Consider the following 27,849-nt stretch of genomic DNA (forward strand, 5'->3'; position numbering starts at 1 on the left):
GGGATGGGAGCCGTGCAAGAGCGCTATGCAACCACTGCAGCCTGGCGTCTCCAGCTGAAAGAGAAAAGCCGGCCTCTACGTATAATTGGCAACGACAACTAAGGACCGCCTGGTGTCCCTAAATCAGTGGTTCTCAAATTACATGTTATAATTTCAAGGTTATTTAAACCATAACTCTGAAGACTGCACACATGGATCCAAATGGACCCACAACAAGGGGTCCACTTGGTTCCATCTGTACGCCCTTCAGAGATACAGAACCTGTAAGTGTCCATTTAGTACCCCCTCAAGCAACCAAGACGGTCCTTTTGAGACCCCAACTTTGAGAACCACTGCCCTAAACACACCAACACACTAAACAGAATAACGCTACTTCGTCTGCAAACAGGTTTATGTGATAAATGGACACATTCAGCCAACACTGTCTCACTCCCCAAAAGGCATGTTGTGACTCAGTGACCAAACGTCAACATATTCTGACTTTTTTTGCTCAAGGCACATGTTGACGTTTGGTCAAAATTGTCCCAAAAAGTCAAAATATGCCTTTAGGGAGTGAGACCGCGTTGATTCAGCAGCCGTTTACACTGATCACCGACGCACACTGACTGACTGCAGGAGAAAAGCAGCACAAACACTGTTCTATAGACGTCTAATCTACTCTTGCCGACATGACGCGCCTACACACAGCCACACAAACTAGTACGTACAGGAGAGAGGCACGTAGGATGTACCCACACATAGCCACACAAACTATAGTACGTACAAGAGAGAGGCACGTATGACGCGCCCACACACAGCCACACAAACTAGTACATACAGGAGAGAGGCACGTACCTTCTTCACGTCTCTGACGAGGTGGTATAGCGTGTTGGATGGGCCGTGTCTCTGAGAAAAGAAGAAAAAGACACATGCAAACAACATGATAATTATTGTAGCATACACTGGTCCCATTTTTATTTTAATGTTTATTCAACTGTTAAATGTTCTGCGAGTGCTGTGAGAAGAAACAGGAAGTTGAGAATGGACGGTATGGATAAGAGATAAGATAAGACTTTTTGTTGATCCCGTAAGGGAAATTCAGTCGTCAAAGACAGCAGAGCAGTTAAAATACAGATCACAGGGCACTTATAGCATGATGAAAAGACATGACAGTCAAACACCACCAGTAAGTTGGCAAACAAATATAAATACGATATGCAACATGCAATATACAACACTGTACACCCTCAGCAGTGCTTGAATTGTGCAAGAAAAAAGGAAAATACAAGAGAACACACAGCAAGCATGTCTAATTTATTGATAAGATGAGGCATGCAAAGCTGACCTCGCCTGTTAGCTGAACTGGGAAGTCTCAGCTTCCTACCCCCAAATTGACACTTATCAGCCCGCGGACCCCCATTTGAAAAAGATATGCCAGGGACCCCCATAAGAGAACATTTTTTTACGGCTCTAGCAGTGAAGGACCCCCAAATTGACACTTATCAGCCCGCGGACCCCCATTTGAAAAAGATATGCCAGGGACCCCCATAAGAGAATATTTTTTACGGCTCTAGCATTTGGTTCCTAACTTCCCATCATTTAGCTGGGGACCCCCTGGAACTCCCTCAAGGACCCCTGGGGGTCCCCGGACCCCACTTTGAGAACCAATGAAATAGATCATCATGTTTCATGACATGACCTATGAAACATATTCTTATTCTGGGAAGCACGTCATCAAATATTGCAACACGCCACAAATGATAACAGCAGATTAAGGCGAAAGCCTCGCTCCGTTTGCCAGTTCTTTAGCTCAGAAGTCGAGGCGACCTGCAATGGCATCCTGGCAGCAACCCATCCTCCCAGAGGGAAGCGTTTGGCTGACTACACAGCGTCAGGTCCTTACTGTCACCGTCTGTTTCCGTGACTGGGTTAAAGTCAGCATATCTGTCCTCATCCTCCATGCCAGTTCTCAGTACCTGCTTCTGACCACATATTTATACATCTATATTAAAGTTTCACTTGTTTTCCAAGCAGTTAGTCTACAGAGGAACACCTTCAAGGACCCCCGGGGGTCCGTGAATCCCCACTTTGAGAACCAATGCTCTACCTCACTGTTTCCCAAACGTTTCACCTCGAGACCCAAAAGAGAAATTTGATGTCTCCCCAGGACCCAAACTCCTAACGCGTCGCAATGCGACACGTTAGGAGTTTGTAGATCGGCTATTTTCACTTCTTCTTTAAACATTTGTTTTCCAATTTATAGAATTTCTTTTAATTCAATTTATTCATTTTTTATGTATGAAACTATTTTGAAAAAACATTGAATTTGTTTCTAATTCATGAAACATTCTCCTTTTTTATTATTTCCTTTTGAAAATGGTTTGAAATGGCTTGATGGTTTGAATGGCTAGAAAATGTGCTCCTCGGAGCACAGGTCTCCGCCAGTACTGTTCCTGATTAATCCTGTCTTACCTCACTTCAAAAGATATAAATGATCTTTTGAAGTGACACACCTATTTATAGAACTCTATTTCATCATGCGTCTCGCTAGCCAATCAAAGCACACCCTTTCAACATATTGTCACGTGTCACGTGAAGCTTGACCAATGTTAGCTTGGTTGACACACGGAAGGACGAGAACGAAAACATAGTCTCCTGGCAGAGACAATAATTAAGAAAAATGTATAGTAGAAAAACGATATAAATTGATATTTATTTACTCGTGACCCATAAAAAGTTGTCCGTGACCCAAAAGTGGGTCCGGACCCACTGTTTGGGAAACAGTGCAGTTCGGTGTTCGGTGCATTGATGTGTTATTTTGCTCACCGTGTTGTAGAGTTCCTCCAGCCTGGACAGGGTGAGGAAGCGGTGCATGCTCACACCGTTCTCTATCAGCAGCTTGACGAAGTCCACTCTGTCCAGAACCAAGGCATCCAGCATGGACTGCTCCAGGGAGCCCACCTAGCATGATGCAACATCACAGGCAGTCAATACATGGATTCAAGAACAATAAAATCTCACAACAGTGTTGGGCAATTTTACTTAGGAGAGTAATGTGTTACTTATTACAAGTTACTCCTTAGAAAAGTCATAATATTACTTACAACTTGGAATCAAGGGTAATATATTATATTACATATTACTTTTGTCCCCCCCCCCCACCTGCAAAAATAGAGTGTACAACACACAATCTGTTCAGCCAGCTCCTTTTAGAACTGAATCCATTTTTGTTGGAATAAATAATGAAGAGTCATCAATCAACCAAAAAGGCTATAAAATAAAGCAGCAATCTTTCTTGACCTTTCAAATTCCATCCCCTGCAACCCCCAGAGGACAGCCCTGCACTGTGGTCCTCATTACATAACATTGTACATGGCTTTTTACCGTTTTAATTTGGTACATTCCTTGAGGGGGTTCCAGGTGGTCCCCAGCCAAATGTTGGTAACCAAATGGACCCTTATAGATCTTTAACTCTTGAGAGAGTAAAAAGAAGGTTTCATTGTACGCTCTCAAGAGTTAAATTATATAAATATCTGCATTACTTAATTAAATAATTGTTATTTTGATCAACGTTTGCCTGTTATCTCTCCTATGGTACCAACATCAACACAGCATGGATGAAAATGTGGACACAATCGCATCCAACGACAACAACATATTCTAAGTCTTGCGTCTGAGAGGTTAAATCACATCAAACGGTGGTTCCGTGGCTCAAATGCCCAAGAAATAATGGACCTTGATATGAAAAGGGTTGAGAACCACTGCCCTGGAGACATTAAAGGCATTTTAACTATGTATATATCATTGGCTCGTTGCCAGTGTGCTGGAAGCCTAAGGGCTTCCCCGTCTTCAAAAGAACACGGTAGTGCTTCAAAGAAGCTATACTGTACACATTATGGGTAAACATATTCAGCAAAAATGTAGATGCAGACACTGTTATGTATAATGTAAAATAAAAAGTTAGAAGAATCTAGACGGGTAAGAAGATTTAAGTTTATCTTGCTAAAGGCCTGGATGAGGCACCTCAAGTATTGCCTCATCACCGAAGTCCAGTGGTCATTTAAAGTTTGAAGTTGAAAAGCAAAAGTTAAACCAGGGTTTAAGTGGTCTAAAACATCAATAATGCACTGGATCAGTGCTACTATACAGGAGAAAAAGAAAAACATGAATTTGGAGAGCAACATGAGTTGATTGTAATTATCCAAGCCTATACCTGTACCTATTAAGTGATCATTTTAAACTGGGAGCGTGGAATTGAAACGACCCAGTCAAGTGTGTCGAGTGTTTTATGTATGAGAGAACAAGGCCTGTGAACACAATCAATGTGGTAGAAGAGGAGCAAGACCTGCAGGTCACTGCTGTGTGTGTGTGTGTGTGTGTGTGTGTGTGTGTGTGTGTGTGTGTGTGTGTGTGTGTGTGTGTGTGTGTGTGTGTGTGTGTGTGTGTGTGTGTGTGTGTGTGTAGGCGTGTAGGTTTGTGTGTGTAGGCGTGTAGGTTTGTGTGTGTGTATGTGTGTGTATGTGTGTGTAGGTGTGTAGGTGCGCGCGTGCATGCGCATGCATGTGTGTGTACTGGCGTGCGTGCGACAAAGACAGAGTGTGTACTCAAGTGTGTGAGTGCATGTTAGTGTGCGCATGTGAGTGTATGAGCTTCCTTGTTTGTGTGGATCTACAGCATATGCATGTGTGTGTGTGTGTGTGTGTGTGTGTGTGTGTGTGTGTGTGTGTGTGTGTGTGTGTGTGTGTGTGTGTGTGTGTGTGTGTGTGTGTGTGTGTGTGTGTGTGTGTGTGTGTTTCTCACTGGCCATTGCTGTCCGTAAATAAAGATCTGGCTGCGGGCGATGTCCACTCGGTTCCAGGCCAGAGCCAGGCTCAGCTGATCCGGGGCAGAGGCGTTAGCACCTGGAGGAGGAGGAGAGGTCAAAGGTCAGCCTCCCACTTCAGCTGACAGCAGTATTGTGTCGGGCAGAAACCTCTTATCTCCATATTTTGTTTGTGTTTTTTTGTTAATTTAATGCCCTACTTTCATACTACAGCGTCACACAAAAGCACCAAAAGTAGCAGATCAACAAGCTCAAAACGTGGTTCAGCTCACGTTTTGAGCTTGTAGATCTGCTACTTTTTCCTATTTCTTTATTTGAATCCCGAAAAGTAATTGGGGACAAAAGTAATTTTCGACAATTAAATAGCATATGGCAAAAGTCATTAGTCACCCACTCAAAACCTACACATCACAAAAACAAACTAAAAAACAACATACAACCCCCCCCCCCCCCCCCCCAACAAAAACAGCAGAACAAAGCAAAACATCATGGGTCACAGTCATTGTCATTGTGTCACACAACAGTGGGAGAAACACTGTCCGCTACACCTGAAACACACAGAGTCTTCTATTCTGGAGAGGTATGGTTATTAAAATATTCAATGAAATGTCTCCATGCCTCAACAAAAGCCTTCAGTGGTTCCTCTGAGAGAGAATGTTATTGTAGTCGAGTAATATTTAACCAAGAGTAGGCCTATCTATGCTATGCTTTAGAGTCATCAAATTCAACGTCAGGAGTGAACCCGGCGAGTACACAAGGTTCACTCGGGGACAATGCTGTTTGCTATGTGACACAACACCGCCATTAAATATTCAACAGCTGAAGAAGTGAGAAGAAGTCACCATCAGTAAGACAGGACATTACTCAACGGGACAGACAGCAGCTCTTCCGCTTATACAGCTCCACTTTATTCAGACTGTATGTACACTGCGTATCTATAAGATACTAGAGTTTCGGGGGGCTACGCCCCCCTCAACCCCAGCCGCGCACGGGGCCCAGCGTGGCCGTGTGTATATTGGGGGACCCAAATCGGCGGAGTGAAACTGTGGAATTTTTTTTTTGAAAAAGGAAAAAATTTGAAGAAATAATATTTGTTATGTTTCAGGGGGTCCACAGGGGGTCCGCGGACCCCCTGATGGTCCACTGACCCCCTGTGGAGTGTTGGGACGCACGGGGACACCCCTGGAACATTGCGGACCATGTTGGTGTTTTTTTTTTTTTCATGAAGGTGGTTGCTTGTTTCTGGCGCAGGCTGTGCAAACCTGGCAACCCAGCGCATGCTGCCGCACGTTTAAGTGGCGTAGCGTCATGAGGGTCAGTGGGGCCGTGGCTCGGTCAGTGAAGACCCTGTAGTGCGGATGATATGTGGCATAGAGGGGCAGATTGTAAATCCACAAAGGAAACATCCGTGGGCTACCATTGGTTCAGCGATGTGTGCGGTCGCCCTGCGGCCCCTCCTCCTCCACCAATGTGCAGTATTGAGAGCCCTGACATCACAACAATTGGAGCGATGGGCACTGCACTGTGGTTGGTTAGGGTACACCTAGGGCCCAGGTAGAACCCAGTTAAAGCCTGCATGGGCAAACCCAGTTAGGACCCGCCTTGGTCCCACATAAACATGGCTAGTTGGGGCCCACCTAAGGGGCAGGTAGAAGCTACTTATAGCCTGCATGGGCATCGCAGTTGGGACTGAAGTGGATGCCGCTGACATTGCTGACATGGGGTCCATATGGTTTAGCCCACCTTGAAACCATATGGGAACTACGCTGGCATGCTGGCTGTAATGCAAACGCTGCATCATACCTGCAGTGTGTAGTTTGATGTTGTGTGTGTAGCAGATATACCTGCAGTGTGTAGATCAATGTCCATAGGAAAGTCAATGCCCAGCAGTGTTTTTTTTTCCCCAGCAGAGTTTCTAGTGTCTCTGTGTCTCTGTGGAAGAGGTTGCACATGAACTCTGCAGCCGCACTGAGGCGCTCCAACACAAACACTCTGACATTAAGCTGCTTCACACAACAAACATCAGCACCACGCTGCTGTTTGTCCAAAAGACACAATATCTCCTCTCCCACCGACGTCATGTGTTCATTTATCGACAGCCGTACAGACTCCTTTTGACACATTTTACGTCGTTTATCCAGCTCTCACTGACTCTCCACATCGGGCTGTTATTTTGCTGCGATCAAGTCAACGATGTGAGAGATTAGCTATCACAGACGGACGGACAGGGGGTGAAACATAGTCTTGCGCCATGCCTTTCGGCCTGGCGGAGACAATAAAAAAACGAAAGTAAAGGAAATGGCCATTTCTGCAACAGAAGTAGTCAATAAACTATGCTATGAAAACATGGGCCACATTGGCAAAGAATGTAAGAAAGAGGCAATCATGTAGAAAATAGCCGATCTCCAAGCTTACAAAGCCTCTCAACGTGAGGCGTTTCGAGCTTGTAGATCGGCTATTTTCACAATATTTACTTGTGGAACGGAGTCAAACTGAATGGGGGGGGTCCCAGATCAAGTACGTGTATTTGTGGGGGGGGGGGGGGGGGGGCGGCGTGAAAGGGTTGATAAACACTGCTGTAATCGGAGCGAAATTATCTGAAATTACTACATGACCATAATGCAGCCTAACATGCGTTGCACGGGGCGGTCCTGCCATTACGTTAGTTACTGTAGTTGCTGTGGAGCTACATAGTTCTCCAGAAGACACACACAAACATACACCATCTACAATGGACGAACTGAGCAGCAATATAGACATTCACCACACGAACGTGCATTGTTGACAAAGTGATTGCACAGCCGCTGCAGGCATGACAACCAGGTTAGCGTTAGCGACATGGCAGCTATCACAGCGCCCTGTCCGTCGTGCTGCAACTGCCTGTGATGGCTACAGCAGTAACAGCAAGCTGTCTGCGATGCCATTGTCTGGAGACTGCTCTTAGCGTGACAGGACCAATGAGAGTGAGCGCTGTAGTTGTTGCTAAGATACGGTGGCGTCTCTGCCCCATAGCTTGTAGATCTCTCACACATGATTGGCCTAGGCTGCGTTGCCAGGTCTGACTTTGTGTCTAAGCAATGGTCGGCTTATTTTTGCGCGCCTTTGGGCTCGTTTGCATTGTGCGCACGGCAGCGCTTGTTTAGCGTACGTCAGCGCGACGTGGCAACGGACGTGGCAACGTGAAAGGTGATTGGCTGGTGAAAAGAAACACCCGACGTTACACCAGAAATGGTGCCTGGAGAAAATGGTGACCAAAGAAAAAGTTTGGAAAAAAAGGAAAAAACCCCCGCAGCGGCTGCCTGCTGTTGTGGTGATGAGGTCGTGCGCACGGTAAACGGTACGAAGCTGCCTCCCCTTCCGTTTTGTCCGACATTTGGTGAGTAGAATTAATTATGTTGCGCGGTGGAAAAGGTGTAGTGAACAGTGAGATGTCCCCTACGCGAGGCGTAAATTCAGCGCGGCCGCCGTGGCGAGTCAGTTGGCGACATGTGGTCTGGCGGTGCGTTGTTTATTCGATAACAGAGCTGTGGGGTGTGGACACCGAGGGTGCGGAAGTCGGTCGCCATTTATATAGTTAGATTGTATTTCAGGCATGTTTTCCCCTGCCTGCCAGTTGAACAAGTCTGGGACTATACAGGAGAGTAAAGTGCAATGCATACTCCCAGGGGGGGTCAAGGGGGTCATGTCCTCCCCAAACGTCAGATTTGACGTTTACATATACAGTATACTGAGGATAGGACAGAGTCATCTCCCCCATGAGTTGACAGCTACACAAGATAAAAAGATACGAATATACAAAGTGACATATACAGTACATACTGTATCTGTTACTGTTGGGAGTGTTGATCAACGCGTTCATTGATGTTAAGCGTGCGTCCGAAGTAGAGTTGATTTTGACAGCAAATTTTGATGAAGTGTTAGTCATAGTCTTTTGAATCAAATTCCATTTAGTTTTACTGTTAGTCTAGTTTTAGTCAACTAAATCTACAATTAATTTAGTCAACTGAAATGTGTTTTGTCGGTGACATGATGGCGTCGTAATGGTAGATTTTACAGTTGGTTGCATGCTGAAAATAGCAGATCTACAAGCTCACAACGCGACGCGCAACCAAACACAAAATGAGTCTTTTAGTTGTACTGGATCTCTTCTCCACTAGTCCCTCACTAACATTTTAGTCTAGTTTTTATTTGTTGACAAAATTGTCAATATAATTAGTCTTAGTTTTAGTCACCATAGCTTAGTTTTTATTTAGTTTTCATCAGTGAAAAAAGGTAGTTGACGAACATTTTTCATCATAGTTTTAGTTGACGAAATCAACACTGGTCCGAAGAGCGAGAACAATATAAAAAAATTAATATAAAAGCCTGAATCGTTAAAAAGAACACAGAACTGGCTGTGGGAAACAGTGAGTCCCCCCCCCCCCCCCCCCATTACGGGCAGTAATTGTGTGAAGAGAGAAGACGCGTGTAACCAGTTAAACAACACTTTTGTAGCTTTGTAGCTGCAGTTGAAGCCAGCTCAACTTGGTAGCTTTGTAGATGTCTTGGAGCAGCTCTACAAACGTCTTCATGTCACCGAGGCTTTTCCATTGAAAATGAACGCTAAAGCCTGTAGCTTTATTTATATCTGCCGGCCTGAGCGCAGCATGAAAAACCTGAAACTGGGATAATACAGTACAGTACGTACTTAAGCGGCAGGGAGCTGGGGGTGGGGAGGGGGGGGGGGGGGGGGGGGTGTTTCTGATGCTCTTCCACTCCACTACTTCCTACTTCCTAATCTTGCTCAGGTGCTCGGGGGGAGTGGGGGGGGGCGTATTTATCAAAGTACTAGTGATACATGGATTACTCTGTCCTCCTGTCCTATCCTCAAGTAACACTGAGGAAGGATTTGCACTTCAGGCTCAAACTAAATCCCCCCAAACATTCAAGGACCGAGGAGCTATCCTTTTACCAACCCAATCACAACACCAGAGTACAGCTCCACTGATCACGTCCAACCCAGATTTGGCACAAACAAGGGGATGAATTCGTTCTCCTGCTATGCAACAAAAATGTGGAATGCCCTACCAAAAGTAGTGAAGGAGTGTAGAACCCTACTCTCCTTCAAAACTGCCCTAAAAGAGTACCTTCAGGAGGCTGCGATTCGAAACTGGTCCCTGTAAAAGACTTAACCTACACCCCCCCCCACCCTCGAACTGTTTACTGTATATATGTTTGTTTTTTCTTATTTTTTTTTTTTAAGTCTTTATATGATGTTATGCATAGTTGTCATTTAATGTCATAATGCATTGAGTACAAAAGGACCCCAATTGAAACAAGCCTTTTTGGGGTTTTTAATCCTATTTAGCTGACCTTGTATTTGCACTGTGCTTTCAAGTGCTTTTCTTTTCCTGCAAACTTAATAATAAAGTATTCAATCAATCAATCAAACCCGGCCTGGAGGGGGTTCAACCGGGCTATATTTCTGGCACACCTCCAACAGCCTCGTCATCCACAGACAGCAGGCCATGCCATGCGTCCCATTGGGGGCTCCGATACATCGGGCATTCCAGAATGACGGGGTCTGCTGTCTGTTCCTCTGACCCACGCCGCACTCACAGGTCGCACTAGGAGTCAAGCCCCATCTGTGCATGGATGATTCAAAGCTGACACAATGTCACACAGAATATAATAAGCGTGATCCAAATCTAACATGTAGCTTCGTAAAAAGCTGGTGAGAGATGAAATATTAAAAGAACGAGGAAGACTTTGAGTCTCGGGATCAGACCATGTAATTCCCTCGGCCAGTCATTACTGACGGCTAACTTTGGAAAGCCCTCATCCACCCTGTGAACCCCCCCAACCCGGGAATGTCCCCCAAGACCACCTGTGCACGCACAAATGCACACATGCACACACGCACGTGCAAACGCACGCACACACGCACACACAATTCAATTCAATTCAACACACACACACACGTTCACAAAAAGCAAAAATTAAACGAACATCTACCAATGCAAAGCTCTTGTATCCGTATACAGTGTATATGTGTCTATACAAGTGGGGTCCAGGGACCACCGTGTGTCCTTTAGGACAGGGGTCTTCTTAGATTCCCGCCAGGGACGCTGTGGGCGCTGGGGGCGTGTTCTCTCCTCCACGTCATCGGCGCCCATACCCTAGGTGGGGTTGGTGAAAGGGCCTACTCTGTGTGGAGTTTGCATGTTCTCCCCGTGTCTCCTAGGGTAGTTAATACCCTCACAAAAACATGTAGTAATCCTGGTCACTATACTGCCTCCCCCTGGTCAGCCGGGGCGCCTGATGGAGGAGAAGGGAACTGGTTGGAATAACGTGTTCCTTCCACGCGCTATGTCCAACCAGGGAAACTCCCCCCTGTCGGGTGATAAGAAGCGGCCTGCTTGCTCCTCATGCATTGAAGGAGGCATGAGCTTCAGCTTGGGCTCTCCCTAGGCTGGCAGAGGGTAGGTAGTGCCCAGGATTACATAGGCAATTGGCACTGGGTGAAAAAAATGTGGGTTACAAAATCGTGGGATAAAAATAAAAATTAAAAGGACAGGGGTCTTCAACAGGGGGTCCGGGACCCCTAGGGGGTCCTCAGAGTAACTACAGGGGGGCCTTTGTGTGATAGGGACTTTTTTTTATTACACTAACCACGTGAACCCTATTCTGAGGGAAACATTATCCGTAAATAGCAGATCTACAAGCACACAACGCCTCGCACTGCTAGGCGTTGTGTGCTTGTAGATCTGCTATTTTCGGCAAAGAGGTTTGGTGTAGAGCAGAGCCAACGGTCAAGTTTACAAAGTATTGAAGGTGTAAGTGGTTAAATGTCTGAAAACACACATTTGACATGAATACAATATGTAGTGGGGGGTCCCTGCCTCATCCCCCTCTCAGCTAGGGGGTCCTTGGCCTGAAAAACGTTGAAGACCCCTGCTTTAGGATACTCCTGGTCAAATATTACTCAGCTACAAGTGAAAGTTGCTTTGTCAAATTTGTACTGAAGCCACTGAAGGCAAGTACTGAAGCAAAAAACAATACGAAAAGTTAGAGGAACAATGGCCTATAATCCATACAAAACTGAGGATCCTTGAAATTAAAAAAAAGTTTAAGATTCATGGTCTATCTATTCATGGTTCAAACTTTGTGGAGAAAACAGCAGCATCTTCTTCTTCATGGGCTGTCAACCTCTGCAGAGACACAACAGTGTCTTGCAAGGACCTTGGAGGACCACCAAGCAGGCTAGTTTCAACAACTAAGCAGTTTTCACGACCGGGCAGTTTAACGACGTGACAGTTTTCACGACTCCACTGCCCCCGACATCTGTGTTGGCAGAAAATAGTTTTTTGGATAACATTTCAGATGAGGGGGGTCTGCAACGTTTTCAGAAAGTGTTTTATTTTTGTTTACAGTACACAGTAGGTGAAATATAGCCTGGTAAACCCTCCCTCCCGAAATCTCATTTCCATTTGATTTCAGGAGAGAGTCTGGCCTGAACCGTTTTCGCTGTGGGCTGGAGTTGGGCGGGAGTAATACCGTTGACTGACAACCCCTTCAACCAATGATCGTTTTTCCCCTTCAGCCAATCAGCAGTTCATTTTGACGAGCTCCAGACTATGTGACGCAACGGGACTTTTGGGACGGCCATGCCGAAAATAGGTTGCCTTATTGGGATACATGCGTGTCACTCCCCGCCCCTGCCGGTTCTCTAAATTTATATTTTTAAATAGGCTCTATCATGATTAATTGACCACATATATGAAGTTAAACAACTAAATTCTATCCAAACGATATCTTAATAGTAAATTCCGTGCCTCAAAAAAGAAGTTTGAGACCGTTTTAAAAACTAAAGTAAACAGTGAAGGCACTCGGACAACAACAATGGCTGCCGTTCGTCTTTTGTCGGCCCCAGTCAGGCTGCACTCGGCTTCATTCGGGCTCACTCGAACTCGCCACCTGATTGGCCAACTGTCGCTGTCAATCACAGAACGATGTGCGACGACGCTGATAGGCTCGTCGGTTCGGAGAACAGAGCGATTATTGCAGAAAGGCGGTTCAGCCCAGACTCTCTCCTGAAATCAAATGGAAATGAGATTTCCGGAGGGAGGGTTTACCAGGCTAGGTGAAATAGAGATTGATAAGAGTACTGACAGTCTTCTGGTTATCGACCTTGTTGCTAAACTCTGTCCCTGGGTTGTGAAAGTGCCGGGGGCCGTAAGAGTATATCGTCCAAAACAGTTACTTTTCAGGATTAAAATACCAAAGTTGCAAAAGTAGCAGATCTACAAGCTCGAAACACGTCGCTTCGCGCCGCGTTTCGAGCTTGTAGATCTGCTACTTTTGAGGCTTTTGTGTGACGCTGTAGTATGATCACATAGGGCAGGGGTCTTCAACGTTTTCAGGCAAGGACCCCCTAGCTGAGAGAGAGATGAAGCAGGGACCCCCACTATATTGTGTCTCAGATATAACTTTTTTTGTTTACTTGGTCTGCTCTTTTTTCCCTCTACACCTATACCTCGTTGCCAAAAATAGCAGATCTACAAGCTCACAACGCCTCGCAGCGCGAGGCGTTGTGAGCTTGTAGATCTGCTATTTTTGGCTAAAGTTCTCCTCAGAAAAGGAATGTTAGGGTTCAAGTGGTTATGGTAAAAAAAAACATATCACACAAAGATTTGGCGGACCCCCTGTAGTAACTCTGAGGACCCCCTAGGAGTCCCGGACCCCCTGTTGAAGAACCCCTGACGTAGGGCATAAAAAAAAAAAAAAAAGGTATAATAGGATATGGAGATAAGAGTTTTCTGCCCGACAGCCACGACATCTGCCTGGGCTGGACATATGCCCGCCCCCCCCCCCCCCCCCCCTAGTTTTATTTTGTGCATGCTTTGCATTGTTTGCATGGAGGGTTTAACATAAGAATATCACACTAGAGCCATGCAAAATGGACATACTCACGTAAACTAAAAGTACCTCAAAATTGTAGCTGCAAAAGTAGGCTGCATTACTTGATTACTTAGAGTACTTAGTTGCTTTCCACTTAGTTCAGCCCGCTGGCTAGTGTTCAAGGTTCAAGTTCAAGGTTGTACTTTATTGTTACATGTTGGTCACAGTTACACAAGAGTAAAACTTATTTTGGTTTGGCTCCCTTCAGACAATGCAGCAGCATAGATAATAACAACAACAACACAGGTGATACTCCAGGCTCCTGTCTGTTGGAGAGACTAATATATCTGATGCCAGATAGTGTAGGCTAGAGATACAAGGATCGTGACTGTTCTGCTGAGATGGGAATCCAGCGTGTAGGAGGCGTTGTTGTGTGAGTGTCAGGGGTTGTTAAGTTAACAACTCATAAGCCTGCGTGCACAATGATGCAATGGGGAAAGGGTGGTCGTGCCGTCACGATTCACGACCTTTCCACTCTGGAAAGGGCGGTCGTGCCGTCACGACTCACAACCCCTTCACTCTGGAAGGACCTGTAAAGGTCTAATTTTGCTATTCGTCATATGACAAAGTATACATCGTCGCTGTCAGGTGGAAAGCTTGACGGCTGGAAAGTTTGTGTGTACAAAAGCATTCCTTTTTTTTTCATCATAAAATAATAAAAACTACCCACAAAAAGTTTGAAAACTTAACTTTGGTCGATTATATCTACTCCCTTTAATAATACTAATTGGTATTGTTTTTTCTATAATTTCTTATCTTTGATTAGTCACCTTTACAACAAGGTACAGCTTGTAAGGATTTTTTTTTGTGCCAAAATCCCTTGCAATATCGTGCTGTTGTCATTCACTCTCGTTTAGATTTCCGGTTGAACCGGAAATCCAAAATGGTGGATTTGAATTTGCTGAAGGCTTCAAAATGTGTCTGTAGTAAAAACCAATGGGTGGCATCACCATGCCTCCTTCGTCCATATGTTTTGTTTTCCTCCACAGTCTATGGTTGTTTCACATCCTGAAATACCATTTAAATAAAGGAACAGGGGGGTTTCCTGCCCCTTAATAAAAAGCAGTCTAAGTGCTAATTTGCACCTGCTTTTTAGAAGCAGAGAAATTCCACACAAGACGTATGACTTTAGTGAATCAAGTGGAATGCATGATCGATCACACTCTCTTGTTATTTGTCTGGTTCCTCCCTTAAGACAGAGAATGCACTTTGCAATGATGACACACCAGGTGTGATTAAAAAACATAAACAAACGTTGATGCGTTTCCAAGGTGCTGCTGTGGCTGTTTGATAAATCACATGTTTTTTAGGTGCAGAATTATGTCTGCATCTGAAATGAGGCACTTAAAGGATTACCATAACACGTGCGCACAGAGTTCAACTATCCATCTTCCTCCAAACCACCATCAGCCAGCATTTATTGTCATTTTCTAGTAGGATTTCTTCTTGAATGCATTGAAACCGTTTCTGCAGGTAAACACCACCACACGACTCCAGTGATTGAATAGAGGTAAATGATTGGGAAAAAAACAATATATATATATATATATATATATATATATATATATATATATATATATATATATATATATATGTATTGTGTTGGCTGCCAATGACGAGATTTCTCATAATATTTTGCTATGGTCCACACCGCCAATGACAAGAATGACGACATTGTGTGTTTTCAGTGGTTTTCCACTAGATGGCGCTGTTCGCTCGCCCATGGGTCACCGTTTGGCTCCCAGAGAAGGAGAGGAGCAGCGAGTCATGTGATCGCAAAACAAACAGCCTGTTCTCTCCCTTGTAATTCGATCTGGAAGAATGGCTTTTCCACTGTTTCTGTTGCTTTTTGGCAAAATCTGCCTTCATTCAACTAACCACAACTATGGAACGGATGCTTGCAGCGGCTCGCTTTTTTCTCCCGAATCCCTGATTCTACGAGACTCGTCTAGACTATGGATACATATTTTAAAGTGATCAGGGAATCGATCATACTGGAGATAAATATTCTATGATTTTTCAAAGGTGAGTGAAAACACTCGCTGGCAAAATTATGTTTTATTTCTGACAGTCAAAGAGTTAAGGCAAGGGTTCACCAAACTTTTTTAAGCCGCGACCCCCCAAAATAATCATATTTGAACTGGAGGACCCCCGCACCAGGCCTCATCACACATGCAGCGATGAAGAGCAGCCATTATCCTCTTACGTAAGGACAAGCAGGTATTTATCCTGACAGGAGAGCGTGTTGTGCCATTATGTTCCACAAGCACTCTCACCATTTAACTGCTCTGTGGAGCAGTACGAGAGCTTAATGTGTTTGAAGCCCTGACAAGGCAGGAGGTAATGACATGCACAAAGCTTCTAATAGGGATTTAATATGTATTGTGACGGTTCCCTGTATAGTATGATAATGTGTCACTCTTAGGTTATATGGTTATGGTTGCTTTGTATTCATTTCTGTTCTCATTGGTTCTAATAGGACATGGGGAGCAGTGACATGTTGGCAATCAGCCAAATTGGCGTGCACCTGGGCCCGGGTGTCGACGCCCTATAAAAGCCTGCCTCCCCAGTCCTCTTTCTCTCCTTCAGTTCATTTGCTTTTGCTCCTCAACCCAGCTACACCTTTTTTGCTCCCACATTTATGTTCACACATACAACACTCACACACACTACACAATCCACTCATGCATACACGCATTACACTACTGACTTTACTGATTTCCACACCTCATCTGTTCATTCATGATTTATTCGTTCATTTTGGTTACTTTAATAAACACTATATTATTTGTAAACTGCGTCTCCCCTGTGTTTTTGTTGTGTTCCCTGGTCCCCCTAGGCCAGGGTCATAACAAAATGGGGGCTCGTTCCGTAAAACTTTTGAGTGTGCAGTAAGTTTGGGGAGTCAAGTGACTCGCCCTTCTGCATTTGTTTGCTGCGACGCAGGTGTCAATTGGCCAAATTGGCAGTTGAAGGGCTCGTTTGCGCCGTGGTTTTTTGAAAGGAGTGTCATTTAGGAATCAATCCGGTGATTCCCTTGTCCAGTTGGTTCAACGGTCCGGTGAGTAGAGACAAAGCGATGTTACACGCTTGTTTTTGTCTGGACTTTGTTTGGGAGATGCAGTTAATTTCTTTGGTTTGAATTTAATCTGTTTAGATTTTGATAAGTTACAGATTTGATTAAGTTTCTACGGGGGGGAGTTTTTTCCTGGTAGTTGTGCTGCTAAGTTTAAAAAAAAAAAAAAAAAAAAAAAAAAAAGGTTACCTGGCTGGTTTTGTTTCATTATTATATGAGTGTCCCTGTTAGGTGCGATTTAGTTACTGGGGTAAAAGATTAGGTCGCAGGGTTAGGCCGGGGGGTGGATTAGTGTGCAAGGAGCGGCAGTAGATAGCGAGTGTGTACCGGTGCGTGCACATTCCGTCTCGGGGGCACAGCTAAGGGCTGGACGTAGGTCGCCAGTTCCTGGTTGCTTTTCCTACCCCTTGGTATGAGCTAGGCCTTTGCGGTGGCCTTCAGTGCATAAATACCTTCCGCAAACCGGCATGAAGACGGGTGGAGTTAGTTTGGGGTTTAAATAGAGCAGAGGGGCACTTGTATTTTGTTTTGTTTACCAGCTGGGTGACTAACTTAGCGCACATTAGCCAGGATGTGTACCCTAGAAGCATTTTTGGTTGCTCCTTCTGAGGAACTGTTACTTCAGTGCACCAAAGACCAGTTACTTAAAATAGCAGAGCATTTTAAGATTAAAATTGAGGCAGGTGACAAGAAATTAAAGGAGACCTTAGTGGCAGTATTAAGAGTACATTTATTTGAAACTGATTTGTTAAAGGAATATGAAGAGCCAGAAAAGACTTCTACTATCCAGTCAGATACAGCGGCGGTGCTGCCGTTACCTGTATTGATGCCAGGGTTGACATTCGACCAACAAAAAGAACTACTGATGTTGCAAGCAAAGTTGCAGGCGGAGCAAGACAAAGTGAGGCTAGACACGCAGTACGCAATTGAGAAAATGAAACAGCAAAGTGAACAGGCTAAACAGCAAACTGAACAGGCTAAACAGCAAACTGAACAGGCAAAAGTACAAGTAGAGCAGTGCAGGTTAGACTTGATAAGGGACGGTAAGATTTCAGCTGATGCAAAAGTATCTACAGAACCTGCAGGACAGTCCATGGGGGAGTTTAATGTTAATGGAAATATACGTTTGGTTCCCAAGTTTTCTGAACGTGACCCTGAGGCATTCTTTACAATGTTTGAGCGTGTGGCCGACGTGCGGAAATGGCCTGACTCGGCGCGCACATTGATGTTACAATGCGTATTAACAGGCAGAGCGCAAGAGGTTTATTCGGCAATGAGTGTTGCCGACAGTCAAAAATACTCTCTGGTTAAAGAGGCGGTGCTTAAGTCGTTCGAGCTCGTCCCCGAGGCGTACCGACAGCGGTTCAGATCTTGGAAAAAACATGACAAACAGAGTCATTTGGAGTTTGCACGTGATTTGACGACCTACTTTAACCGCTGGTGTAACGCCTCGGAGGTAACAGATTTTGAAGAGTTATGTGATTTGGTGATTTTGGAACAGTTTAAAAATTCTGTTCCTGCTCGAGTGGCGACGTATATCTCTGAGCAGAAAGCGAGCAACGCGGCGGACGCCGCAGCGCTCGCTGATGACTATGTCCTAACGCACCGTGGAGAGTTTAAGGCAGGCGGTGGCAACTATGTTGCCAAGGAGTCTTATGGCCGATTTAATAAACCTCTTCCTGTCGAAGTTAAAGGCAACAGCAACACTAACAACAGCAGTAATTTGCGTGAGCCGGAGAAGGTTTGCAATTACTGTCATAAGCGGGGTCACTGGAAATCGGAATGTTTTATGTTAAACGGACCCCCCAGGGCTAGACCTTTTAATGCAGGAAATTCGCAACCAAAAGGAGCTGGCATGGCCGCTCCAATTCGTCCGGTGTCCACTTGTGTTTCACCTAATCTCGGTCAAAACAAGGATACATCGTTTGCAGCACTGAATTCTTACCGTCCATTTATCATGAAAGGGTCTGTGTCTTTGGTGCAAGGTGGGGAAGAAGTACCTGTAACTATCCTGAGGGACACTGGGGCTTTTGACTCATTTATTCAGGCTGGTGTTCTTCCTTTAACTAATGATTCTGACACGGGTGATGCGGTGCCTATCCGGGGCATAGACATGAATGTCTTGCTGGTTCCTTTGCATAAAGTGGTACTCAAATGTGAACTGTTTCAGGGAGAAGCAAAGCTTGCCGTGCGCCCAGCACTGCCGATTCCAGGGGTGACGGTGATTCTAGGTAACGACCTGGTTGGTGCTCGGGTGTGGGCGGAGGTTCCGCCGCCGGCAGTGGTGACGTCAGTTCCCCTGGTAACAGGGGAAACGGATGAAAGTGAACGTGACTTCCCAGAGGTTTTTACAGCTTGTGCGGTGACACGTGCAATGGCTAAGTTAAAAGACAAATCTGAGTCACAAGAATCGATTAAGACTAAAGTATCTGAAAAGTTTTCAATACCTCTTGCTAATTTTCCATTGTCCATAACACGTTCAGATCTGGTTGCTGAGCAGCAGGCTGACCCATCTCTGACGGAGCTGGGGCCGCTGATACGGCCAGAGGATGAGCTGCTTGACAGTGCTTGTGGGTATTTTCTGCAGGACTCCTTGTTGGTGAGAAAGTGGCTGCCACATGAGGGAAGGTTTGTGGGCGAACCAGTGTTCCAAATTGTGTTGCCAGTCAAACTTCGCCAGTCAGTGTTAAAAGTAGCTCATGATGAATCTGGACATGCTGGTGTGAGAAAAACTTATGACAGGCTTCTTAGACATTTCTTTTGGCCTCGAATGAAGAGAGATGTGTCAGCATTTATCAAAACTTGTCATACATGTCAGTTAACTGATAAACCTAATCAGAAGCTGAAACCAGCCCCATTGTATCCCATTCCTGCCATTAGCCAGCCATTTGAACATCTAATAATTGATTGTGTGGGTCCTCTACCACGTTCAAAGTCAGGAGCAGTGTATTTGTTAACAGTAATGTGCCAAGCAACTCGCTATCCTGCTGCATATCCTCTGCGCACCATTACCACTCGGTCGGTGGTACGTGCACTTTCTCAGTTTATTTCCATATTTGGGATTCCGAAGGTCATCCAATCTGATCAGGGATCGAACTTCTGTTCTCACATGTTTTCCCAGGTTCTGAAGCAGCTACATGTCCGCCACAATCGGAGCTCTGCATACCATGCTCAGAGTCAGGGGGCGTTAGAACGCTTTCACCAAACGCTAAAAGCCATCTTGCGCGCCTACTGCACTGAGCTGGGTAAAGATTGGGAAGAGGGTCTGCCGTGGCTGATGCTTGCTGCTAGGGAGGTAACACAGGAGAGCACAGGGTTCAGTCCAAACGAGCTGGTCTTTGCTCATACTGTAAGAGGTCCATTAGCTGCGCTGTCTGGAGAATGGATAGAGGCACAGCCTCCCAAAAATTTGATTGACTATGTTAATGGTTTTCGTCATCGGCTTTACACAGCCGGGTTGTTGGCTAAAGAAAAGTTAGCTTCAGTTCAGGATAAGATGAAACTGTTGTATGACTCTAAAGCCGAGCGCCGTGTGTTTAGCCCTGGAGACCAAGTGCTGGCTCTGCTTCCAATTGTTACTTCACCCTTTCAGGCAAAATTCTCCGGTCCACACAATGTGGTAAAGCAGGTTTCCGAGCAAAATTACATTATTTCAACGCCTAAACGTAAGAAACCAACCCAACTTTGCCATGTAAACTTGCTTAAGCCTTATTATGCACGCACTTCTGAGACACCGGTGTTGTGTGTGCAGCCAGAGGTTGGCTTGGCTCATGCAGTTTGCATGGCGGTTCCGGTGTTGTCTCCCAGTCGGGAGGTAGAGGAAGATGGGTTGGGTACACCTGATCCAGCGTTGGTGCACGGGCGGCTGAAAAATTCTGAAGCGCTTGCGTGCCTCGATACACTGTTGGCTCATTTGCCTGCGACAGGCCGGAGGGAACTTGCAGGTTTAATCCGGGAGTTTCCATGCCTATTTGGTGATACACCGAGTTGTACTCATCTAATCGAACATGACATTGACATTGGCGATGCGAAGCCAATAAAACAGAGATTTTACAGGGTGAATGCGGATAAGCGTCAATATTTAGAAGCAGAGGTCAATTACATGCTAACAAATGGCATTGCAGAGCCATGTGCATCTAGTTGGGCTTCACCTTGTATATTGGTTCCCAAGTCAGACGGTACATTTCGGTTTTGTTCTGATTTCCGTAAAGTGAATAATGTCACTAAACCCGATTCTTTTCCACTTCCTAGAATGGAAGATTGCATCGATCAGGTGGGCTCCGCGAAATTCGTGAGTAAATTCGATCTATTGAAGGGATACTGGCAGGTACCTCTGTCAGCACGAGCGCGTGAGATAGCCGCTTTTATAACGCCTAATGGTCTTTATTCATACAAGGTCATGCCTTTCGGACTTAGAAATGCGCCTGCTACCTTTCAGCGGCTTATGAATCAAGTGATTTGGGATATGCCGGGGTGTGCAGTGTATTTGGACGATGTGGTTGTCTATTCGGACACATGGGAGGTTCACATGGAACGCATTCGGGAACTGTTCAACCGCTTGAGGGAGGCAAGGCTCACTGTCAATCTTGCAAAGTGTGAGTTTGCAAGGGCGACAGTGACCTACCTCGGGCGAGTGGTTGGGCAGGGCCAAGTGTGTCCGGTTGGTGCCAAAGTTCATGCTGTGGAGCAGTATCCGGTTCCAACTACAAAGAAAGAGCTCATGCGCTATCTTGGTTTAATAGGTTACTATCGTAGTTTCTGTAGGAATTTTGCGACAGTTGTGGTGCCTCTCACCAACCTACTTAAGGCTAAGGCACAGTTTGTCTGGTCGCCCGCTTGCCAGGAAGCATTTGAGCAGGCTAAGTTGCTCTTGTGTACCGCTCCTGTTCTGGCGGCTCCACGTTTAGACAGGCCATTTAAAATCTACACTGATGCCAGTCATGTGGGGGCGGGGGCCGTACTGATGCAGGAGGACAATCTAGGAATAGATAAGCCTGTTAGCTTTTATTCCAAGAAATTCAACTCTTACCAGCTAAATTACTCAGTCATAGAAAAGGAAGGATTGGCTTTGATTTTAGCTTTACAACATTTTGACGTTTATGTGGGTAGTACCCCCGTTGTTATCTACACTGACCATAACCCCCTGACTTTCCTGAATTCTTTGCAGTGTCCAAATCAGAGGTTGATAAGGTGGTCACTGTTCCTGCAGTCCTATACGTTGGACATCCGTCATGTTAAAGGGACGGAGAACGTGGTGGCCGATGCGCTATCACGGGCTCCTCATGACTGAGGTCCTGACTATCTCCGTAGGTCCTCCTCTTGCCTCTGTCTTTCACCCCTTAAATGCTTCCTTGGATCCAGTTGCTGGGGTGGAGGTCTGTGACAGGGTGCGGGCGGCCATTGGAGTAGAGGTTTGGTATAGTAGATAGGTAGTATATATTTTGTGTAAATTGGATGCCGGTGACCCCTTAGGGACCCCGTCTTTATGGGGGGGGGTGTGACGGTTCCCTGTATAGTATGATAATGTGTCACTCTTAGGTTATATGGTTATGGTTGCTTTGTATTCATTTCTGTTCTCATTGGTTCTAATAGGACATGGGGAGCAGTGACATGTTGGCAATCAGCCAAATTGGCGTGCACCTGGGCCCGGGTGTCGACGCCCTATAAAAGCCTGCCTCCCCAGTCCTCTTTCTCTCCTTCAGTTCATTTGCTTTTGCTCCTCAACCCAGCTACACCTTTTTTGCTCCCACATTTATGTTCACACATACAACACTCACACACACTACACAATCCACTCATGCATACACGCATTACACTACTGACTTTACTGATTTCCACACCTCATCTGTTCATTCATGATTTATTCGTTCATTTTGGTTACTTTAATAAACACTATATTATTTGTAAACTGCGTCTCCCCTGTGTTTTTGTTGTGTTCCCTGGTCCCCCTAGGCCAGGGTCATAACAGTATATTAAGAGACAGGGAAGGCTAGTTGCTTTTTTTTAATCACAGGCAGTAAAAGAGCGTATAGCTCTGTGTGTGAGGGTGTGTGTGTGTGTGTGTGTGTGCGTGTGTGTGTGTGTGTGTGTGTGTGTGTGTGTGTGTGTGTGTGTGTGTGTGTGTGTGTGTGTGTGTGTGTGTGTGTGTGTGTGTGTGTGTGTGTGTGTGTGTGTGTGTGTGTGTGTGTGTGTGTGTGGGGGGGGGGGTTGTTTGGCAGCTGTCACCAGATAGGGAGCCAGCCATCAATATGGAGCCTTCTCCCTGGATGTCCATCAATTACTCTTTCTTGATCATCTTTTAAAGTAATAGCACGCCTTTTGGCTGTGATTATCTCCCTGCCTCTCAAAAAAGGCTCAAAAAAGTGATTTATGTGCAATTAAAAAGTAATAGATAAATGTGTAAACAAAGCTGCTGCATTGCAGCTTGGGAAAACCACAACAACTTGTTGCCGGAAAATAGTTAGTAAATACATGCATAGGTAAGGCTAGCTTAGGATAAACTTTTGAAACAGATGGCATTAGTCAGCCATCAATAATGGAGCCTTCTCCATAGATGTCCATCAACTACTCTTCTTGATCATCTTTTAACCCATTGAGACCTGAAGCCGATTCTACATGTCTCCTAAATCTCAACAGTATTCTGAAAAACGTATGTTTCTATATCAGTGGTTCTCAAACATTTTCATGTCAAGGACCTCCAAAATCATATGTATTTGGCCGCGGACCGCCATCAAAATATTTTGTTCAAGGGACCCCCCAGAAGCAACGATTTGAGTTAAAGATGTTCGCTTGAAAAGAATATAAATATATTAATTTGCACACATTTTCTCGATTTTTCAAAAATAGCAGATCTACAAACTCATAGCGGGCTCTCGGTGCCGCGCTATGAGCTTGTATATCTGCTATTTTTGAATAGCCAAAGTGTAAAATAATGCTTTTTAGCTCAAATCAAAAAATGACACAGATGCGTCCCAGGCTGTGATTACCTCCCTGCCCCTGTCTCTCCCTCTCCCCCCCTCTCTCTCTCTCTCTATTCATCACTGTGTCTGTCTCTCCTGGCGTGTTTGTCCTTCCCGTATACACTTCAATTTCAGTCCAGTCCATTCCAGTTCAGCTCAGTTCAACCATACTTTGTGAGTGCTTGCCAAACTTTGACAATGTTGTAACAATAATATTGTTAGTTTCTTTCTTTTTGCCATTCTATCACCTCTCTCCTTCTCTCTGTCTCTCTATCCCGCTCAGTCAGTCTCTCTCTCTCTCTCTCCTTCCATGCTCTTTTATTTATCCTTTTCTGCCTGTGTGCTTTGTGCAGTCGCTCATGCCTTTAATGAAGCACGTTAATCCGGCATTTTAAGGCAGAATGGGACACGTTTGGCTTTGCCTTTTCAAAGCCTTAATGATGTGTTCAGTCAAGGCTTTGATTCAGGGTTGTGTGTTCAATCCCCGATGAGAGCAGCTTAGCTGAAGAGAGGAGAGGCTCTGTAACCAGGGTTACCAACTGTCCCTTGACATAAGGAATCCTCCCTTATTTGGAGACTAAAAGAGGTGTCCCTTAACTCTTTCAGTGCCAGAGTATTTTCATAAAGTACTCCCCCAGTGCCAGCAATTTTTTTTGTTTTTTTTGTTGTTATTTTGTAATTTAATTTTCAAATAGCTTGTCTATATGCAGTATTAAACTCATACGACAGTTCTACCAGTAGAGAGCAGCACATCGAGACATTGATGACTTCGTTGACTCGCTCGCCCCCTCCCAAACAGGCCCACGTCACATCCGGTCATAACCGGATGTGACGTTTTTGACAATTTCTGATCGGGTTAAAATACGCTGTTATACACGACTACGATGACTGATCGTCACCCAGACCAAAGAGAATAGACGTAGACCTCTCCGTTCGTTTTGTATACCGTGTGAAAAACCGTGACTTTCCCTATTCTGGCCGAAAATGACCGCGGGAAAAAAATGAGAACCGGAAACGGAATCTGCGTCATGAAACCGGAACCCAGTGACTCTGAAGGAGTCAGGAAGTGAAAGTGATCATGAAAAATAAACAGAATAGCGCGACGCCGCAACCACAGTAAAAAGTAAAAACTCGGGATTTCTCGTTCTGGCAGCGAGGGTACTCGGGGAAAACTCGGGATATCTCGGGGCGTGGCACTGAGAGAGTTAATGAACTAATTAGGGCCAGACACACTTTGTTCATTATTTTTGGGGGGAATCAGTCAATGACGCACATCTTACAAATTCAAACAGCTCATATTATATTACATTACTTTCTTCAAGCAATTAATCAGCTGATGATCTCTGCAGCTACAGTTACTTCAGAACCTTGAACAGCAGCTACCATAATTATTACACCACTTAAACCCCCTATACTTAATATACTTGACCCGAGTCGTCTCTGTACTTTTTTTCTAGCTCAAAGCTCACAACGCTCCGCTGCGTGATGCGTTGTGCTACACACTCTCACTCCCGAAACGGCCTCTAGTGACTTTTTGGGACAAAATGTGACCAAACGTCAAACGTTTGACGGGACGGGAGTCCCCTGTGGGGTCATCTGATGATGTCCCGGTCACTTCCGCACTCCAGGAATGCAGAAGTGCCGTTCTCAAACCCAAGGCTTAAAAGGGTGACAGCTCTGCTTTTTTCTTTTTAAACGACAACGCCAACGCCATCTAAAGCAAGTAAATTCTGCTTCAGCCGACTCAGCGCCGTTCGAGATATGTCCCCCGATAGAGACACAATCGTAACCACCCCCCAGTCAACATATGACCCCAAAAGTACCCCCGTTAGATGAAACATCTAATGATAAAATTTCTGATGTGTCTGACCAGTGATCAGTGCAGGTTGTATTATGTGCATTTAGCACTTGTGGTGCAGTTGTAAAGTGCCTGCCCATGTGGTGGCTGAATTTATAGATTGCCAAATGTATGTATTATTGTGTAATTTCTGCCTTCCATTCAATCTCATTCAATGCTAGTCAGACACTTTTCACATCAATGTGCTAATTATTAACTCGACTAACAGCTGTCAATCTAACAGCTGAGCTGACTCCTCCATGCTTACTCTCACTCTGTCAGCTAATCTTTACTTGTGTAACTATGTGTGTGTCGCCCTTATCTTTAGTGCAGAGGTCTTCAACAGGGGGTCCGGGACCCCTAGGGGGTCCTCAGAGTTACTACAGGGGGTCCGCCAAATCTTTGTGTGATTTTTACATTAACCACTTCAACCAAGCGTCCCTATTCTGAGGAGAACTTTAGCCAAAAATAGCAGATCTACAAGCGCACAACGCCTCGCGCTGCGAGGCGTCGTGCGCTTGTAGATCTGCTATTTTCGGCAAAGTGGTTTAGTATTGGGGGGAGAAAAGAGCAGGCTAAGTACAGAGTGAAAGGTTAGGTATACTAAGTATTGTTTAAGTGCATGGTTACATGTCTGGAAATACACATTAACATGAATCCAACATGAAAGTGCTGTGAAACAAGTCTATGAAGCTGCCTATGAAATCTATGAAAAAATACATATTCTATACAATATATAATGGGGTGGGGGTCCCTGCTTTATCTCGCTCTCAGCCAAGGGGTCTGTGGCCTGAAAACGTTGAAGACCCCTGCTTTAGTGCACATCCTCATATGAACATTTGTAATAGCATCTCTGTTAGAGACTAATATTTTTTGCCCTGAGGGGCTGCCGGAACAGGCCAGGAGGCCTGCTCCTTATGATCTGTAATGCTGTTGCTCTGCTGAATCTTCCTAATAAATGGTCAACATTTCACCCTGACATGATAATTTCCATTATACCCACCACCACCACAGAGGTTGTGGGTTCATATCCACCGTGGTGCATCCGGCTTTGTCGAGCGTCTACACGAACACAATGAAGATGAGAGTTTATGCTTGTTGGTGGCACGGCACACCATCACTATAGGTGAGTGTTTTTGGACCATTCAGTCAACCTGTCACATGGAGACTGACAGGATGTTTACCTGAACAAATATTGACTTTCCTTCTGCTTCCTTTGCCCTTCCTCCGCCTTTTATCTCTCTAGCCCCGCCCACTCACTCACCAAACCCACCCGCTCGCACACACGCATAAGTACATAAATATCTTCCATTTCATTAATTCACATTTATATTCTTCCCCGTCAAGTAAATAATTATTTTCCACCTCTCTCTCTCTCTCTCTCTCTCTCTCTCTCTCTCTCTCTCTTCTCCTCTCTCTCTCTCTCTCTCTCTCTCTCTCTCTCTCTCTCTCTCTCTCTCTCTCTCTCTCTCTCTCTCTCTCTCTCTCTCTCTCTCTCTCTCTCTCTCTCTCTCTCTCTCTCTCTCTCTCTCTCTCTCTCTCTTCTCTCTCTTATAAACAAACACATATACATGAATAGAGAATGAACTACAATGACGTAATACATTAAGGTCTGATCTGGCTGTGGTAGAATAGATTAGGAGTGAGGCACATGTAGACAACAGAGAGAGAGAGAGAGAGAGAGAGAGAGAGAGAGAGAGAGAGAGAGAGAGAGAGAGAGAGAGGTAGGGAGAGAGAGAGATAATTGCGTCTGAAATCTTGACCCGTCCGCCCGCCCTGCGGTTCAACCCGTGAGACCGTGCATCACTAGAGAGACCAATACAAGCAGCGGTTCTCAAAGTGGGGTCCACCAGGGGTCCTTGATCTACAAGCTCAGAACGTGTGAAACAGAATTTCACTTATTATTATTTTATAATATTATTATATTTTTTTACGATTACCGACAGACTGCATTGCTCTGTGTTCCATTCATTTCAGTTGCTTAACTGTGTTAATAATAACATATTTTATTTACAGAGCGCTTTTCAGGTTCTCAATTGCCCTTGAATTCAATACATGAATTTAAAATGATCATTTCGATTCATCCGTAAAACAAAATACGTCATCCTTCTGTACAGTAGAGGGCATATTGCCTATCATCACACACAGCTGTGTGGAAACCATGCAGGCAAAATGAGTTGGATAATATGCTCTCTACATGAATGATAGAGAATTGATCCCTCTCTCTCTCCCTCCC

At 45.0% G+C, this 27,849-nt stretch overlaps 1 protein-coding gene across 1 annotated transcript in view; it reads right to left on the reverse strand.

Moving 5' to 3' along the window:
* The window catches only part of trpm3 (transient receptor potential cation channel, subfamily M, member 3), a gene marked incomplete at both ends in the record, with an annotated part of 352,723 nt that overhangs the window by 65,830 nt on the left and 259,044 nt on the right, over positions 1-27,849 (reverse strand). Inside the window, 7 exons of the mRNA XM_084055549.1 lie at positions 835-885; positions 2,806-2,940; positions 4,780-4,880; positions 8,517-8,568; positions 10,233-10,425; positions 19,005-19,116; positions 20,050-20,104. Of these exons, the coding sequence (XP_083911675.1) occupies positions 835-885; positions 2,806-2,940; positions 4,780-4,880; positions 8,517-8,568; positions 10,233-10,425; positions 19,005-19,116; positions 20,050-20,104 (699 nt within the window). The remainder of the gene's footprint in view (positions 1-834; positions 886-2,805; positions 2,941-4,779; positions 4,881-8,516; positions 8,569-10,232; positions 10,426-19,004; positions 19,117-20,049; positions 20,105-27,849) is intronic.

The sequence above is a fragment of the Gymnoscopelus microlampas genome (assembly GCF_963454915.1).
Source record: "Gymnoscopelus microlampas genome assembly, chromosome: 4".
Taxonomy (NCBI): Eukaryota; Metazoa; Chordata; class Actinopteri; order Myctophiformes; family Myctophidae; genus Gymnoscopelus; species Gymnoscopelus microlampas.